The 17,356-nt window shown below is 36.4% G+C and overlaps 1 protein-coding gene across 1 annotated transcript in view; it reads left to right on the top strand.

The window, feature by feature from the left end:
• vax2 (ventral anterior homeobox 2) overlaps window positions 1–17,356 on the top strand; it is a 35,952-nt gene that overhangs the window by 4,614 nt on the left and 13,982 nt on the right. The window contains exon 2 of the mRNA XM_074623966.1: window positions 2,311–2,498. Within this exon, the coding sequence (XP_074480067.1) occupies window positions 2,311–2,498 (188 nt within the window). The remainder of the gene's footprint in view (window positions 1–2,310; window positions 2,499–17,356) is intronic.

Consider the following 17,356-nt stretch of genomic DNA (forward strand, 5'->3'; position numbering starts at 1 on the left):
GAGATTAATATCAGATAGCCTGCAGTGAGTAATAAACTACAAATAAAATAAAATAGAAAAATAAAATAACACGAATAAGCCCTACCAAAACCACGCCTAACCAAAAACATTTACAATATTTAATCATAGTTTGTCCCAAAAAACAACACTCACCCACAGTGTTATTGTTGTTGTGGATAGATACTGACGCACAGACCTCTAACTTTAGAAACAGGAGAGAGTGAAGCATTTGATTGGCACTTAATCCACATAAACAAAGCTGTGCCACCTTTTTTTTTTTTGCAACGCCACTCATTGGAAAACCCTTAATAGCCCAGGACAGATATCCAGTGCTCATACTCACTCCGATGGAGAGAAATTGGGGCAAAACTGAGCAGAATTCTCCTTGTGTGTGTGTGTGTGTGTGTGTGTGTGTGTGTGTGTGTGTATTTTAATCACCCCTTATTTATAATTTTAAAAAATGTGTTTTTTTCTAATAAAGTATTCTAGCTATACAGATGCTAGATATTTTCATGTTTAAGTACTCAAAACTGATGTATAGTCTGCATCTACAATCACGTGGAGCAACATTACGCAGCTAGTGGAACGAGGATTTACGCGTTCGATTATAATATTTGATACATTCAGCTACTGAATATAGATTATAGTGAGTATAATAATGGCAAACTATATGAGTTTTTTTTTTATACCAGCCAGTAATTTAAGCATAATTACAGAAAAGTGTTATTTTCACCACACTTGTGTACATACATAATAACAAACTGGCCTTTTTTTTCCACAGAGCACAAGCGTGTTATTAACACTCCGTTGTGCTAAAAGGCAAGGCAAGGCAGCTTTATTTGTAGAGCACATTTCAGCAACAGGGAAATTCAAAGTGCTTTACATAAACATTCAAGAACATTTTTTTATTTTTTATTTGCACATATATAAAACTGCACAAAATCCAGTCAATGAGAAAAACAAATAAGAAATGTGTCAGGAGAGGTCAAGAAGCCACAGGCTTATACAAAGGATCTCCCCCCAACCCCAGGAGAAAAAAAACAATAACATAGAAGGAAGAAAGATCTAAACTAACATAATTAAAAAAATACAACAAAAGTTAAACAACAACAGGAAGTACACAAAATGTGCAGAGAAACCTAACCAAACAGTGGAAAACAATCCAATAGAAAGAAATGAAATACATACAAAAGAAGCAGTACAGAAAAAAAAGAAAATGTATCTAAACATTGCGACAAAGTGCAAAAGAACATTAAGACATAATTAAAACAGTTATAAAAACATTAAAGATTAGAAAATAAAAACAAGCTAAAAATAAAAGCTAGGATAGAAGCTAAAATAGAATATAACACACAAGAGCAAAAGCTCTAGTGCAGTATATAAGATCATTATCTGGTTTAATAAAAGACAGCAGCAAACAGGAAAGTTTCAAGCTTTGATTTAAAAGAGTTGGAGTTGGTCCTCCAGGTTTCTGGGAGCTTGTTCAAAATATTTGGTGCATAAAAACACAACACATTTATCTCAAAGACGCGCAACCATCCATGTCTTTCTCTTTAAATCCATTAGTCTGATACTCATTAATATTACATCCGTTTGGCACTATGTAGTCTATAGATTCACTCCAGCCTTAAAGAGATGTTTATCTGTTTCTAACCTATTGGAAGTGATTCCATTTAGATATTTTAGTTTATAATAATAATAATAGTCTCAGTTGAGTGCTTTTCTTCCAAACTCTGGAATGCACTTCCTATATAGAGATACAATCATCTAACTCTGTATCCACTTTTAAAAAACTTTTGAAAACACTTTTTTTTACCACCAAGTACCACTTCTATTATTATTGATATGTTCTGTGATGTTCTGCTTTAGCAGTTACCATATTTGATTTACTGCTTTTATTGTCTGATGTTCTGTTTTAGCAGTTACCATATCTTTTACTTTATTTATCTGCTTTTATTGTCTTGTGAAGCACTTTGCTACATCTGTTTTGAGAAGTGCTATATACATTTTTTTAATTATTATTATTATTATTATTTTATACTGTATATTTATTTTATCAACTTGTCCTACCATTTTACCACCTCTATTAGTATTGGATTGTTCTGTGATGTTCTGCTTTAACAGTTACCATATATTTTACTCTATTTATCTGCTTTTATTGTCTTGTAAAGCACTTTGTAACATCTGTTTTGAGAAGTGCTATATAAATAAATATATTATTATTTATTATTGAACTTATGTAAACAGGAAGTTGTTGTTGCATTTGCTTCTAAAAAATTACTTTATTTTGTTGTTTTTATTCTCTAACAGACGCCAAAGGCACCATCCGTGAGATCGTGCTGCCGAAGGGCCTCGACCTGGACCGGCCGAAGCGCACGCGGACTTCGTTCACTGCCGAACAGCTGTACCGGCTCGAGCTCGAGTTCCAGCGGTGCCAGTACGTGGTGGGCCGCGAGCGCACCGAGCTCGCGAGGCAGCTGAATCTCTCGGAAACACAGGTAAGAAAGAGGATGGAGATGGAAATATATTTTAATAATAAAGTGTTAGCTTATCTTATTTATTGACCAAATTCAAAGGTTGTAGCTTATTACGATCTTTCAAATGATTCAGTCACAGGTGAGTTTGTGGGCCTTTAATTGGCTCCTCGGCCAATCAGAGAGGAGGAGTAGAAGAAGCTCCGCCCAGAACACTCCTTAAATGGACACATCCGGGTCTTAAATCCAGGCTGAAACATGTTTACAAGATTTTGAATGAATGAAACCTTTATTGCCTCTAGGGGGGAATTTGCTTTACACAAGGAGCATCTATAAGAATATCATCATCAATAACAAGCAACATAATATAACATAAACATCATTGGTTTTATTTGATGAAAGATTTGATTAAGTTGTTTTACATGATTCTGACATTGGTATCAATATAAAAACAAACCCACTGGAATAATATAAAAAATGGCACAAAAGGGACACTGAAGGACTTTATTTTTGTTTTAATTTTTTTTGGATGCAGTTGGATGCCTGTGATGAAGCCTTTTACAAAAGTAACATTTTATCCGAAAAACTATACAACCACATACTCTGAAGAAGCAAGGCAGCTAATTCAGTTCAAAATAGGATCATTTGGAAAATAGTTTTTTTATGATGCTTAATGTTAATTCAGGTGTATACTGCGGCACAAACAGATATAAAAAAGTCACCCATAAATAAATAAGCCCCATGCAGGGGTTTGCGCACGCGCCAATAAAGGCCTTAAATGTTGCATGAAGCCTATACACTACATTACTATGACTATAGTCTTACATTTTTATAATAAGTCAGTGTATTTATATAGGTCAGATAATTCATGTATAGCCCAGGTTCTTTTAAAAAAATCAAAAATGTGTCCACATTTACATAAGAAAAATAATAATTGCGTATAATAGGCTATTGCATGCGCGTGACAGGAGCATAAGTCATGCGTAGTGGTTGCACCTGAATCCTGCAAAAAGGCAAAAAGGCAAAAAAGCAGACTAATTTTATTCGTCATTATAGGTTACTTGGTTGAAGGCTACTTAAATAATAATAATAGAAATAGACCCCTATGTGTGTATTATGTGCGTCATCACTCACACACTGCAGACTAAAGCTTATATATTATTATGTTTATTGAAGTAGACTAACTATGATTTTCTATCTCGTTTACTCATGCAGTAATAATGCACTGAACTGCAGGTTTAATTCGTTGTTTTTTTTACCTACAAATCACAAAAGAATCGTCTATTTATGCACCATTAAAACACGTATAGAATAGAATAGAATAGAATAAATACAATAGAATAGAGAGCTTTATTGTCATTATATTAAGTACAACGAGATTCACAGTTGCCACTTCTGGTCAGTGCTTTAAAACAAATACTTGACAAGATTAAACGAGGCAGATAAAACATACAACAGGTAAAACACACACAGTTATAAAGCAATATAAAACAGGTAAAGTAGATGTAATAAATAAATATAAACAGAAGTGTTACACTAGAAGTATAAAATGTAAAAATAGATGTAATGTAAACAGAGGTAATTGCACTTGTAAAGTATAGTTTTCCACAAATCTTAACTTGACGTTCACCTATAGCCAATATAAATGTGATTTAGTCAACATACTGCAGGTTTATAGAATAATATGCGTATTGGTGTTGTATCTTGTCAATTTCAGACTTTTTTTTTTGAGGCCATTCGTGCGAGAAGTGTATATATTGCGCATTTTATCAAATTTTTACATGATTTTACGCAATGTGGCGCTATGAAGGACGAGCTGCTGAACTCTTGGAGTGTTTTATTTATGTATTATAACAGTGCACTTATTATTGGAGCCATATAGTCTCCAAATACAGATCTAAGTGAGTGTCTGTGAGTGCATTGGATATTTGTGCGCACATCATAAGGAACTAACTAACATGTCAATATAGACGTCACCAAAACAAAGGGTATAATTATGGGATGTAGTGATGGTGACAGGTTTCAGAAACGAAAACCTCGAAAATAAATCCAGGAAATAAAATGAAAGTAGGTTGAAATGTATTTTGATTGGAGGCCTTTTGCAGACTTAAATCACCTCTTGTGCATAAAACACTTGTTGCAGCAGCTTTACGCATCATCACTGTGGAGTACACCAACATTAATATCTGTGTGTGTGTGTGTGTGAGTGTGTGTTTCATGCAAGAAAAAGGAAGTAGTTTGACACATTTTCAGGTAAATGTGAAGAAAACAGGAGCCAACATTTTCATTTAATTACTAAGAGGTACACCTAAAGAGCCTCTTTCTCCTCTTTAGACAGGAATAAACAGGGAAAACAGCAGTTTCTCTGTGGTACACTAAATTCACACAGTTTTCAAACATGAAGTAATCCTAAAACAACACCCACATGCAGGAAACACACCTTCACAATAAGAGCTGAAACATCACTGAACATTTCTGGTCAAACTGATCATATCTGATCATATCTGACTCACATTTATTATCAAACAGGTGTTATTTCTAAGCACACAAACAGACCATTTGTTATTTAAAATTAGCTATAACAAGGTGATAAATTCCCCTTTTTAAAGAATTTGTGACTTTAATGAGCATAAATAACTAGAATGATTGAATTATAATGTAAAATGTATGTGTAACAGAGAGAATAACACCTTTATTTACTGACTTTCATGTTTCAGTTTAAGGTTTCTGTGTGTGTGTGCGTGTGTGTGTGTGTGTGTGAGAGCACACAGAGCAGCCACTGTGTCCCTCATTAGTGCTGACACTAGGGGTGTTAATGGGAGGGCCTCAGCTTCCTGCTGCTGCTGCTGAGGAGACTCTGGGCAGCAGCGGATTGGCTGAATGGAAAAACTGCCTGACCTTCAAGTGAGAACAAAAATGTAAATAATAAAAGTCTCCTCAGTAATGGCGTCAAATATTGAACCCTTTTCGCTCTGAATCTCCTTAATGTGGCATTGAAAGGCAGCTTTTACGCGTGATCGAAAGGCTTTTAGTTGGCATTACTTCTCTTTTCTTCTCATTATCTCTTTTCTATTGGAGCATATTTTTTAAGCAAATGCAACATTCAAGGCTAATCACAAAAGGAAAGATGGATGGAGGCTCTCTCAAAGTTGTAGGTCCTTTTTAAGTGAGTTGTTTGTGCTGTTTTGTTGGTTTCAGGTGATTTATACAGTGTTTGTTGAAGGGCTTTTTAGTTCACTATTCAAGGTTTTCACAGGTTTTACAGACCACTAAAGCAGCTCCATTCTATCTATCTATCTATCTATCTATCTATCTATCTATCTATCTATCTATCTATCTATCTATCTATCTATCTATCTTATCTATCTATCTATCTATCTATCTATCTATCTATCTATCTATTACAGTTTTCTCCAGGTTTTTAAAGCTACATGGTTTCTGTTGGGGGTTGAAAAACTGTTCTTTTTCTGCAGTTGGTTGGGTTTGGAGGTTTTGGAGGTTTTGGAGCAAAAGGAGGCTGTATACGCTTCATTTCAAAGCAACAAAAGGCATTGAAACCTGGAATAACTTCGAGTTTGTGGGTCTTTTTTCAATGTTTTTTTTCGAGCTCAAACTTTTTCTCTCTTTTATTCCGATTAGATTCAGAAATTGCAATCGAAATATTTACTTGTATGATGAAAATTTAAACAGAAAATCATCTGTTTTCGTTTTGTCTGGCTACTCATTGTTACTTAATAAACCTTAATAAGCTATAAAGTAAAACTAACTGCGCCTTCCAACTTTCGTTGTGCCAAACTCCCACTCAACTCTTTATACATAATGAAATCTTACACTTGAATTTTAACCAAAAAATCTGACAAAAAAAAAACAACAACTTGTTTTCAATTCAAATCAAACAAGTGAACTTTCCCTTCTGGTTTCAGAAACATTAGCACCTAAAACATCATCTGACACCTTTTTTTATAAACTTTATTTATGACCATGACAGGCCTCTTTATCTGTGACTGCACACCGGCAATATTTACACTATCTGTCTATGTCATGTTTATTTTGTTTATAGCTTATTTTGTATATTGTATATTGGTAGAAATTAAATTTTTTTATTCTTATTTTATTCTAACGTTTATATCTATTCTTTTGTTATTATACTGTTTAACTTGCACCAACAAAACCAAAGCAAATTCCTAGTGTATACCTCTTACACCTGGCAATAAACACCATTCTGATTCTGATTCTGATTCTGATTCTGATTCTGATTCTGAAACACAAATACTAATTTCAGTAACATGGGAGATTGGATCGTTAAGTGTTTTTTAACAATGTTTGGGGATTTGGTCGTTGACCCATAATGTAACTCCAATTAGTTTGGTCAGGTATTCAAACTGGTCATCACTGAGGCAATGAGGCAGCAGAAACATACACGCACGCAAAATACAAAAAAGGGGCTAAAATGTAAAATTTATGACAGAATTATAGAAAGAAAAGTGGATTTTTTTTTTTAAAGACAACTTGAGTGATGTCTGAAAATAAGAATATTAGAAATAATTTGAATATTTTGTCTCCAAAGTGTCTCGCCGAGACGCACATAACTTGGATTAAACATAAAACCTGAATTCTATTTTTTAAATTGAGGATTTTTGGTGACCATTGCGCACAATTTCTTCTCCAAAAACTATTCTCTTGATAAAAACTAAGTCAGCAAAGACCCACAGCTGTTCAATAAACAGGACAAATATGTGTAAAATAAGAAAACAGGTTAAAAAAAAGAAGAAAAAGCTGCATAAAGGTGCGTCCAGCTGGATGGAGTCTCATCCGAGGCAGCTGCTGCTGATCTGGAAAAGAAAAATACTGCTTATTTCTTACTTGCTTCAGAAGTAACACAAACATTAATAAGATCAGAATCAGAATCAGAATGGTGTTTATTGCCAGGTGTAAGAGGTATACACTAGGAATTTGCTTTGGTTTTGTTGGTGCAAGTCAAACAGTATAATAACAAAAGAATAGATAAAAACGTTAGAATAAAATAAGAATAAAGAAATTGAATTTCTACCAATATACAATATACAAAATAAGCTTTAAACAAAAAAATAAACATGATATAAACAGATGCATATATTATCTTATATATGTATGTATATGTATATCTCATATATTAGTCAGTAATTATTTAAATTACGTTAGTCTGCATTTCTTTACTTTTCAATTTCATCCTCCAAGACTTGTAAATGAGTTAATATTCAACATTAATGCTCCGTCAAAAAAGTGCAAATATTTCAAAGTTCCACCTGCAGAAGAAGAAAACAGCCACTTTTCCTCCAAATTATACTTCAGATCAGCCTGAAATAATCAAAATAGGCCTAAATAAATGGATAATTTAACCTCATTATGATATTGGAGCCTCAAAATGTGGCCAAACCACAAGTATATAAACTTATTTTTGCCTCTTAGTAGCTGCAGCATCATGAGAGGAAACCTACAACTCTTTGTGCGTTCAGTAATCACGCTGCAGTAACGCGTTACTGAGTAATCCGTTACCTCTCCTCTTCGTCCCAGCAGGTGGCTCCCAGCTACAGGGTAACACAGCAGGAGGGGGTGCCACACACACACACACACACACACACACACACACACACACACACACACACACACAGTGATCAGTTTGCCCATAGATGTTCAGGGATGCTTCAGCTCTTATTGTGAACTTGTTTTTCCTGCATGTGTGTGTTGTTTTAGGATTAATTCATGTTTGAAAACTGTGTGAATCTACTGTCACACAGAGAAACTGCTGTTTTTTCCTGTTTATTCCTGTCTAAAGAGGAGAAAGAGGCTCTTTAGGTGTACCTCTTAGTAATTAAATGGACATTTTGGCTCCTGTTTTCCTCACATTTCCCCTGAAAATGTGTCAAACTACTTCCTTTTTCTTGCATGATAAAAGACTTTCACACATTCCTGGACGTGTCCTGCCTGCTCCGACAGGTTTGACAGTGTGACTTGAGCAGATTTTAGGACGCCATGCTGTGTGGTCACTTTAAGCTCTTCCACAGTCCCTCCTGAGTTGAGTGCAGCTGACGTACACGCTGCCATTGTATCAGCCTATTGTTGTTCGCAGCCCTTCCATGGAGAAGCTATGGGTTTAATGGTCTCTGGGCCGTGTTAAACTGGTTTTTAATCCTGCAGCAAATGGGAGAGAGCTCAGTGACGGAGCCATGTTTAATCTTTAATGTAAAGCTGGGTGGACAATACACATGATGTGAGCAAATGTCCTTTTTTTTGGTCACAGATGTTTGAGGATATCAATTTGATTCTGCTATAAAGTGGATATAACTTAGGAAGAGACTGTTCAATTGTGTTTTAAAGTGGCAAAAAAGGCCTTGCGCTTAATATTTAGCAGTCACAAAGTTAAAGATTTTCAATGTAATTAAATTCAGGCCAGATGTTGTGTTTTAAGAGAAGGAAACCAGATGTGAAAATCCCCCAAAACACCACAATTCTTATAATTTTGTCATTTAAAAAGCTGTGATAGAGCGATAAGTGGAGGCAGGTTTTTATTTTTTGAAATGCATGGCTATTAAATTGCTACCTTCTTACTGGTAAACACTGGACTAACTAGTCAGGATGTAAAAATGCAAGTGCCAAAATAATTGTCATTTTTGGGGACATTTATTATCAAACAGGTGTTATTTCTAAGCACACAAACAGACCATTTGTTATTTAAAATTAGTTAATAAGGTGATAAATTCCCCTTTTAAAATGTATTTGTGACTTTAATGAGCATAAATAATTAGAATGATTGAATTATTATGCAAACTGTATGTGTAACAGAGAGAATAACACCGTTATTTACAGTGTGTAGGAACAACTTTATCATCCAGACCCTGAGATGTGGTATATACTGTATGTGTAGAGCTGCAACGATTAATCAATTAGTTGTCATGAGGATGTTGTTGATAATCGGTTTGAGTAATTTTTCAAGAAAAAACATTTAAATTCTCTGATTGCAGCTTCTTAAATGTGAATATTTTCTGGTTTCTTTACTCCTCCATGACAGTAAACTGAATGTCTTTGAGTTGTGGACAAAACAAGACATTTAAGGACGTCATCTTGGGCTTTGGGAAACACTGATCGACATTTTTCACCATTTTATAGACCAAACAACTAATCAATTAATCAAGAAAATAATCAACAGATTAACCGACAATGAAAATAATGGTTAGTTGCAGCCCTATGTGCTTGTGTGTTGGATTGATTTTACGTGCAACCTTGGGCTTTAAAACACAGAGAAAGCTCCTAAACCTTTCTCATTTTTTATCACAGAAAACACCTGCAGGTCATTGTAGATCTGTTTACACGAGGATGAGGAGAAGATGGACTATTTGATTGTGAAGTTGTTGCTATCAGGGTCCATGCATTCGACTTAAACTCTGGTTAGTTTCAGTGTTTGAAACTTCAACTTTTTGACTCAAGAACTAGTAAACTAAAATGACGTACCTGCTGTTAGAATAGAGATATGTACATTTTATAAGAATAAATTAGCGTTTGCTAAAGTTTAGACACGTGGCTTTGATTTTATTGGCTCACACTCAAAGAGATATACGGAAGCCAGGTAGGGACAAATTCATTGTATTTTTTATTTTTTTTAGGTCCGTCAAACGATTCAAATATTTAATCATGATTAATCGTATGATTGTCCATAGTTAAACACGATTAATTACAATTTTTTTTTTTTATCTGCTCAAAATGTACCTTAAAGGGAGGTTTGTCAAGTATTTAATACTCTTATCAACATGGGGGTGGGAAAATATGCTGCTTTATGCTAATGTATGTATATATATGTTAGAATCCCCGAGCGGTCATGGAGGAAACAAAACAATAACAAATATTGTCCAGAAACCCTCACAGGTACTGCATTTAACATAAAAAATATGCTCAAATCATAACATGGCAAACTGCAGCCCAACAGGCAACAACGGCTGTCAGTGTGTCAGTGTGCTGACTTGACTATGACTTGCCCCAAACTGCATGTGATCATCATAAAGTGGGCATGTCTGTAAAGGGGAGACTCGTGGGTACCCATAGAACCCATTTTCATTAACATATCTTGAGGTCAGAGGTCAAGGGACCCCTTTGAAAATGGACACGTCACATTAAAACAAATTTGCGTTAACGTGTTATTATCGCGTTAACTGTGACAGCTCTATTTTTTTCTCATGAAGGCATTGATTATATGAATGTTGTTTCAGCCACTACATCATGCGACCATTACTGATTTATCTGCCGGAAACACATTTTTTAAGTTAGTGATACTTGACATGATTTAAGAAACAGCTGACCTGCGACAGGTGTGCAAGTCGTCTGAGATCAGCGTCACACTTCCTCTCATGTTCCGCCTGCTGTCTTTTCTCTCAGACGGACGACTCTCTGATACCAAACAGCCTCGAGCACAGTTTAGTGTGCTCGCTGTGAAAACTTTAAAGTGATGCTTCTTGTTGCTGTCTTGTATTTTTTTTTTGCCTCTTGGCTTGGAGGTTTAGAGGTCAGGGTCGGAGCTGGAGCTGCTATTGTCCTGCTAGGATCTTTTTTTAACATGTAAAGCATCGTTGAGTATCTTGAAAAGCGATCTCTTACTAAAACGTATTAGTAGTATTATTGTGAGTAGTGTGAAGAACCCAGAGAGTAAGCTCTTATGAAACCTGGTAAATCTAAAGTCCCTGTTATGAAGTTACACCTTCTTGTGCTATTGGTGTCAAATTTAATCTCGGAGCATTTGTTTGAATTAAGGATTGTGTAATTGTTTAGTTGTAGTGGTAAATAGACACTCTGGGCTCGAAAACAGAAAAATGTCAGCTCTTTTTTCCTCTCAAAAGACTCAGTTTGGTACCACGTACTGTAGGAAATCTGCGTTTCCAAGATGACAAGTTGCGTCTATGTGTCTGCGTACAGTGAATGTCCTCGTTGTGTGCATTGTTCTCCATGACGGCCCAGACAGACGGTGTCTGGCCACTCGTCTGGAGCGTCGAGGACCCGGCAATGACGTATAGCCGTGCAGATGTAGCGGAGACGAGGCAGCACAGTGCGGGGATTGTCCAAACACTCCGAATAGAGAAAGAGATAGGAAGGGACACAGACAGACGGTCGGACACTTGCTGCTTTGTGCTTTCAGTTCAAATGTTTGTCGTCGTAAAGAAACTTTCCTCCGCGGTGACCTAAAGCGAGAGCATCATCGTCCTCAGAACGGGAACTTTTGTCCGACTGATGGTCAGGGAAGAAACCCGCGAGGCTCTGATTATCTAATCAACTGATTAGATAATCAGAAGGACATAATAGCAATTAAGTCGTATTTGCATTTGTCCTTAATCACTCTCTCAGACTGAATTGACTCGTTTCATCAGCTTCTGGCAGAGTGAAGTGTGTGTGAGGCCAAGGATGGTGCAATTTTCCAAACATATGGAGGAACATGTAATCCTTCAACTGACGTGAAAGCGGGGAAATCAGCAAAATTGGACACAAGAGGTTTTCACTTTTTACGCACACACACACACACACACACACAAGACCTCAAGTTGCCATTGGGGTCAAAGGTCGTCCATGTAACCACTTTGTGTCATTCGCCAAGCAAATGTGTAACACAGTTAAACTGGCAGATTTACCTGCATGGGAGCACCAGTGGAGAGGGAACGTAAGAATCCTCACAAACGCTCACGTAAAATTATTTTCTGCAAGGTGTACTTCAATTATCAAAAGTGAAAGTACTCGTTATGCAGATTAGCGTTCTTGTTTAGGAAGTCAGACTTTTCATTTTTTCAATTGAACTGTATTATATAAATCTGCCAGGAACCCAAAATACATGAAAAATGACATAAACATGTACAAATCTTTAGTTATAATCACTCAAAGTATTATTATAGAGCCGTTCTATGTGTAAAAACGATATTGTTTCACTATTTTATACACACAAATACCGTAGGGGTGTAACGATACATTGATCTGTATCAATATATCTATTCAACGATCCAATATCATCGATGCAAAGTGAAAACATCCATACGTATCGTCATCTTTAAGATACACCTTTATTTAGAAATGTATATTTATTCTTTTTATTAAAAACAATAGATTGTTTTTCATTTAAATGTCTGGAAGAGCCCAGTAATACAATTGTAAAATCATATGCAACTTGTGATTTACACCCCTAAAATACAGCAGAAAAATGTAAATAAAACTATGTCAGTCTGTGTTCATACAAAATCCCACATCAACACTGGTGTTCTCAGCTTGTCTCTACATGATGTATAAATAAAGTTACTGTAAATAAAACATGATCAGTGTATTCACAGATGAATAGACTCCAGAGGATACTATTGGTAGTGAAGGAGCTATTTCTTCTGAGTGATTTATTCTAGATATTTTCTTTATTTAGATAGCATTTTCAGGTTTTCAGTTTTGGGGTGGTCTATGTTGTTTTTACACCACGTTTTGTAAACTTGTCTGAAAAAGTAACTATAACTGTTAAATTCAGTGGAGTAAGGCGTGCAATATTACAGCAAAGTAGAAGTAAAAATAGAAATACTTTACTTGAGTAAATGTACTTGGTTACTTTCCACCACTTCCAAAATCATGAATTACAAATTTGTCTCAAAGGGCTTTACCATCTGTGCAGCGAACGACGCCCTCTATCCTCATACAACGAGTGGCCACAGAGAGAGAAATGTGTGCGAATGAGATGTAATTTGTGGCCTCAATTAATGAAATCGTTTTACAATAAAGCCGATAGCATCCTCCAAATCAGCATATCATCATCCACAAGCTCTCAGTATCCTCCTTAATTACCTTTTACTAACAATAATCCTTTGCAAAGCGGAGTCAACATGTCTTGATAACTCATCCCCAAGATAAAGTAAAGCTTACAGAGTCTCTGTCCAGACTGCAGCTATCTACAACCAAGAACAAGGGACTTATTAAGCTGGAATGAATGACTGAGCCTTGTGCACTGGCAAAATTATTTAATTCGTGCCCACCAATTAATCAAAATGTGGGTACAATTTAATGAAAATATTATATATATATAAAAACGTGAACCCATTTTTGCCCACAACTGAAATTTTTAATTTCCTTTGGTGAAAATGTTCTCTGGGATTGCTCAAATTTTCAAAATTAGTCAGAACATTTGGCTGAAAATTTTGTTTTTATTATCATACTACATCTAATATTTGGGCACATAAACTACTGTTTTTGCAATATACTCCATTATATTTTAAAAAACAGTAGTCTCGTGTGCCCAAAGTCTAGATATAGTATGATACGAAAATGTCTGCATCTCAGAAACTACGAGGAGCACGATCAAGTATTTGGACTCTTCTATGGACTCATAACAAGTTGCAAATATATGCACACATCCCGCTCTCCAGAACAGACAGACGTGCAATAGATGTTATGTGTAGAGATGTAAAATATAGGGATAAAAGTGTGTTGCAGCTGAATTGTGAAACTGTCCTCAGTTTTAAGAACTCTGTGTCTCGCTTTTGCCAGCTGTGACAACAAAATCAAATATGATTCCTAAAAGAACAAAGACACGACGCCCGATTTGTTTTTTGCCGGAGGTGATTCGAGTGACTGCGGGGTGACATGCAAGAAAAGTCATGGACCACATTCAAACACCTGCTGGTTTGGTTGGCTGAATGAGTGCAGCACATCTCTAACATTACAGTGTGAGAAGGGCGGTGGAGGTGGAGGCTGTTATCTGAACCTGGTGGGGTTCACTGGGGCGTGGGGAGCGAGGGCGGTGAACGGACGGAGGATGGGAAGGAAGGGTGGAGAGAGAGAGAGAGAGAGAGAGAGAGGTGGGCCTCATAACAGTCCCAAGTGCTTTTGCGCTAAGGAGGATTAAGCAGCCATATCTACCAGCGATTCTATAAGACGGGGTTAACCCCTGTTTGAACCTGGCTGGACATGTGCTACGGTACGGGTTTATTCGGGCAAATTTAGGTGATGGAGGGCTTCGAGGTGTTGGGGTCAGGTGAAATGTGACGGTGGAGACATTGGCACGGGTTTGAGGGTGTAAGAAGATGCGAGGCAGGTTGAATGTACAGCATGATGAGGAGGAGAGGAAGAAGAGGAAGATGGAGGTGAGGTCGGCCGATGCTGGATGTGCTTGCGGGAAGAGTCTTGAAGAGCAGAACCGGGCTGTTGTCTCACATGAAGTGACCCTTGGTGATCTTTGGTTCTGTAATCCTAATACTGATGGATTTGAAAAACAAAACAAAAAAGATTTGGGTCAGTTTGTACAGTTTCTGCTCAAGATCTAAATGCTGCTGTAAAAACCACCTGCACAATGCCAGAGACCGTTTTATTCCTTCAAAAAGCCCAGAAACAAGACTGAGGTCCTGTCCTCTGTGAAGACACGGCCCTGTTTACATAGCTGTTTTAAAACAGAACTTCTTCACAATAAAAGCATGTAACACAAATGATCAAAAAGACACGGTTGCAGGGCCGGCTTAGGGCATAGGCCATATAGGCGGTCGCCTAGGGCGTCACCTTCTGGGGGGCGCTGGTCGTCCTCTAAAAAAATAAATGTATTTAAAAACATTTTAAAAATGACGTTGGGCGCCCTTCCTCATTTTCTGCATTGAGGTGACAAATGAACAAAGAAAGAAAGAAAGAAAGAAAGAAAGAAAGAAATACACTTTTCACCCCCGTAACTCACTTTTTCATCTGCCCGGCCGCACTTATTTGTTAATAAAAGTGTAAATTGTAGTGAAACTGACTAAACACTTTTAAGCTAACAATATCAGGGACCAATGGTTTATTTACATGATAATAAATACAGTTATTTATGAAAATAAAAATCTTTTAGAATCTAGAGCGACCCTAGAGCGGGGGGTCCAAATCCAAATTTCGCTGAGGGCACCAAAAGGGCTCGAGCCGGCCCTGCACGGTTGTAACAAAAACAACAAACAAAAGAATATAATTAACAAAACAGAAAAAATCACAGAACAATAGAGCATAACTTAAGAAAAGCGTGCAATGTTTTTAAAATTGTCAACTGAATTGGAGGTAAACTATTCCCAAGTTTAGTGGCACAGAAAGGAAATGCACTGTCTCCCTTCATATGTAAAGTCTTTGCACACAAGTCTGTATTTTGAGTTTTTTTTATTATCCGTCATCCAATAAAAAAAAACGTTAGGCACAGAAACCTTGCACACTAAGTCTGATGCATTTTATTATTCTGCTCATTGCGAAAATTTGCAATACAAGACACAACTGAATTAATTATGTTGATGCAATGGATAGCGCTAGTCCCAAATGTGGCTAAACTATCGTTAAGCTGTCTAGAACACCATCACTAGTGTCTAATCTTTCCCTCATCCTTTGTTTTGCACGGACGTTGGCTCTGAGTGGTCAAACAACCCTCTTCTGGTGTGAAAAAGACACTGATTGACCGAGAGACTTGATCATATAAATAAATAACGCAGGAAATGTTTTAATTAAAACAATGTTGGCCCATATTTAGCTTGAGATAGACGTCCGTTTAAGTGCATATGCTTACACAAATTATACAACTTGCATCCCGATTTGTATTTTTACCAAAATAGAATAAGAAACGAATAACTAACTGTTTTAGTTTATTTCTAAACACATTTTCTTTAGGGTTAACGGGCCTATTTTTTTTAATCATTTATCTGTCAAATGGCTCTAAAAGTAAAACTTTAATGTAACAAAACAGTTGCCAGTTTTCATTATAAAAGACAATAAATAAATAAATAAATAAATAAATAAATATTTGTTTGTTTAATATTTTACATGGTCTCTTACATTAAATTATCCAACAACATTATCTTAAATTAATAAGTAAACTTTTCTGTGAGGTTAATGATCCGTCAAATGGCTCTGTTAACATGAAAAGAAAAAGTTAAATTTACAGAAACAGTCGCCAGTTTTCATTAAGATTCAAGTTTAAATAAATGTATTACTATGTCACTGAAAAATGTATTGAAATTTATCTTGATGTGTGCTTGGGCTAGACAAAATAATACAACAAATGCATGGACATATCAAAAAATACGCGAACAAGATAAATAAAACATCAGCATAAACATGAAAATACTCTAAACAGAGGTGTCTGGTGCATTTAGACATCCACTAGGGGACACAGTTTAAGTTAAAAGACAATCATTTTATTGTAAATAATTGGTGCTGGTGTCATTATATGATGTTTAAAAAGACTGATGTGTTTGATCCATCACACACAATTGAGTAAGTCATTGGTTCAGCCCATTACTTTTTGGTTTCTTCAATAATGGCGACCACTGGTCCGTCACACACAGTACAGCTGAACGCACACTGGTTTCCATTGGTGCTTTACATTACATATAGTTGAGTATCCGCTGGTTTGTTACGTACGGTTGAATAGCCGCTGGTCCGCTCCATGGTAAAGAGTTTTCATTGTATGCCGCGGCTCATCACATGCCTGGGATCAGAGGGTCTGAACGAGGTCACAGCGGGAGCACCGGGCTGCTGGAGGGGTCATAGAAAGTGTGAAAGACTGTCACCAAAGTGTCCTTCTTAAAGACTTTACGGTCACAATCCTGCATTTCACTCTGCATTATCGGCATTATACGACCGGGCAGGAGAGTGTTGATGAGATGTTTTTAGTTAATGCTCTCCATCGTCGTAGCTTAGATCAGTTCAGCTTTATTGCATCGCAGTAAAGTGATTAAAAACAGAGTGATAAATATACAGGAGATAGAATTATAGAAAAACATCAAACAAATCATCTTTAGTCCAACTTTAACATGTTGGGGGGCAGAGCTTAGCTGCTTTATTGTATGGACACATATGGATGCCCAGTTGATCTGTCCGTTGGGTCTTCATCTGGCTTAACCTTT

This window comes from Sebastes fasciatus, chromosome 22 (assembly GCF_043250625.1).
Source record: "Sebastes fasciatus isolate fSebFas1 chromosome 22, fSebFas1.pri, whole genome shotgun sequence".
Classification (NCBI taxonomy): domain Eukaryota; kingdom Metazoa; phylum Chordata; class Actinopteri; order Perciformes; family Sebastidae; genus Sebastes; species Sebastes fasciatus.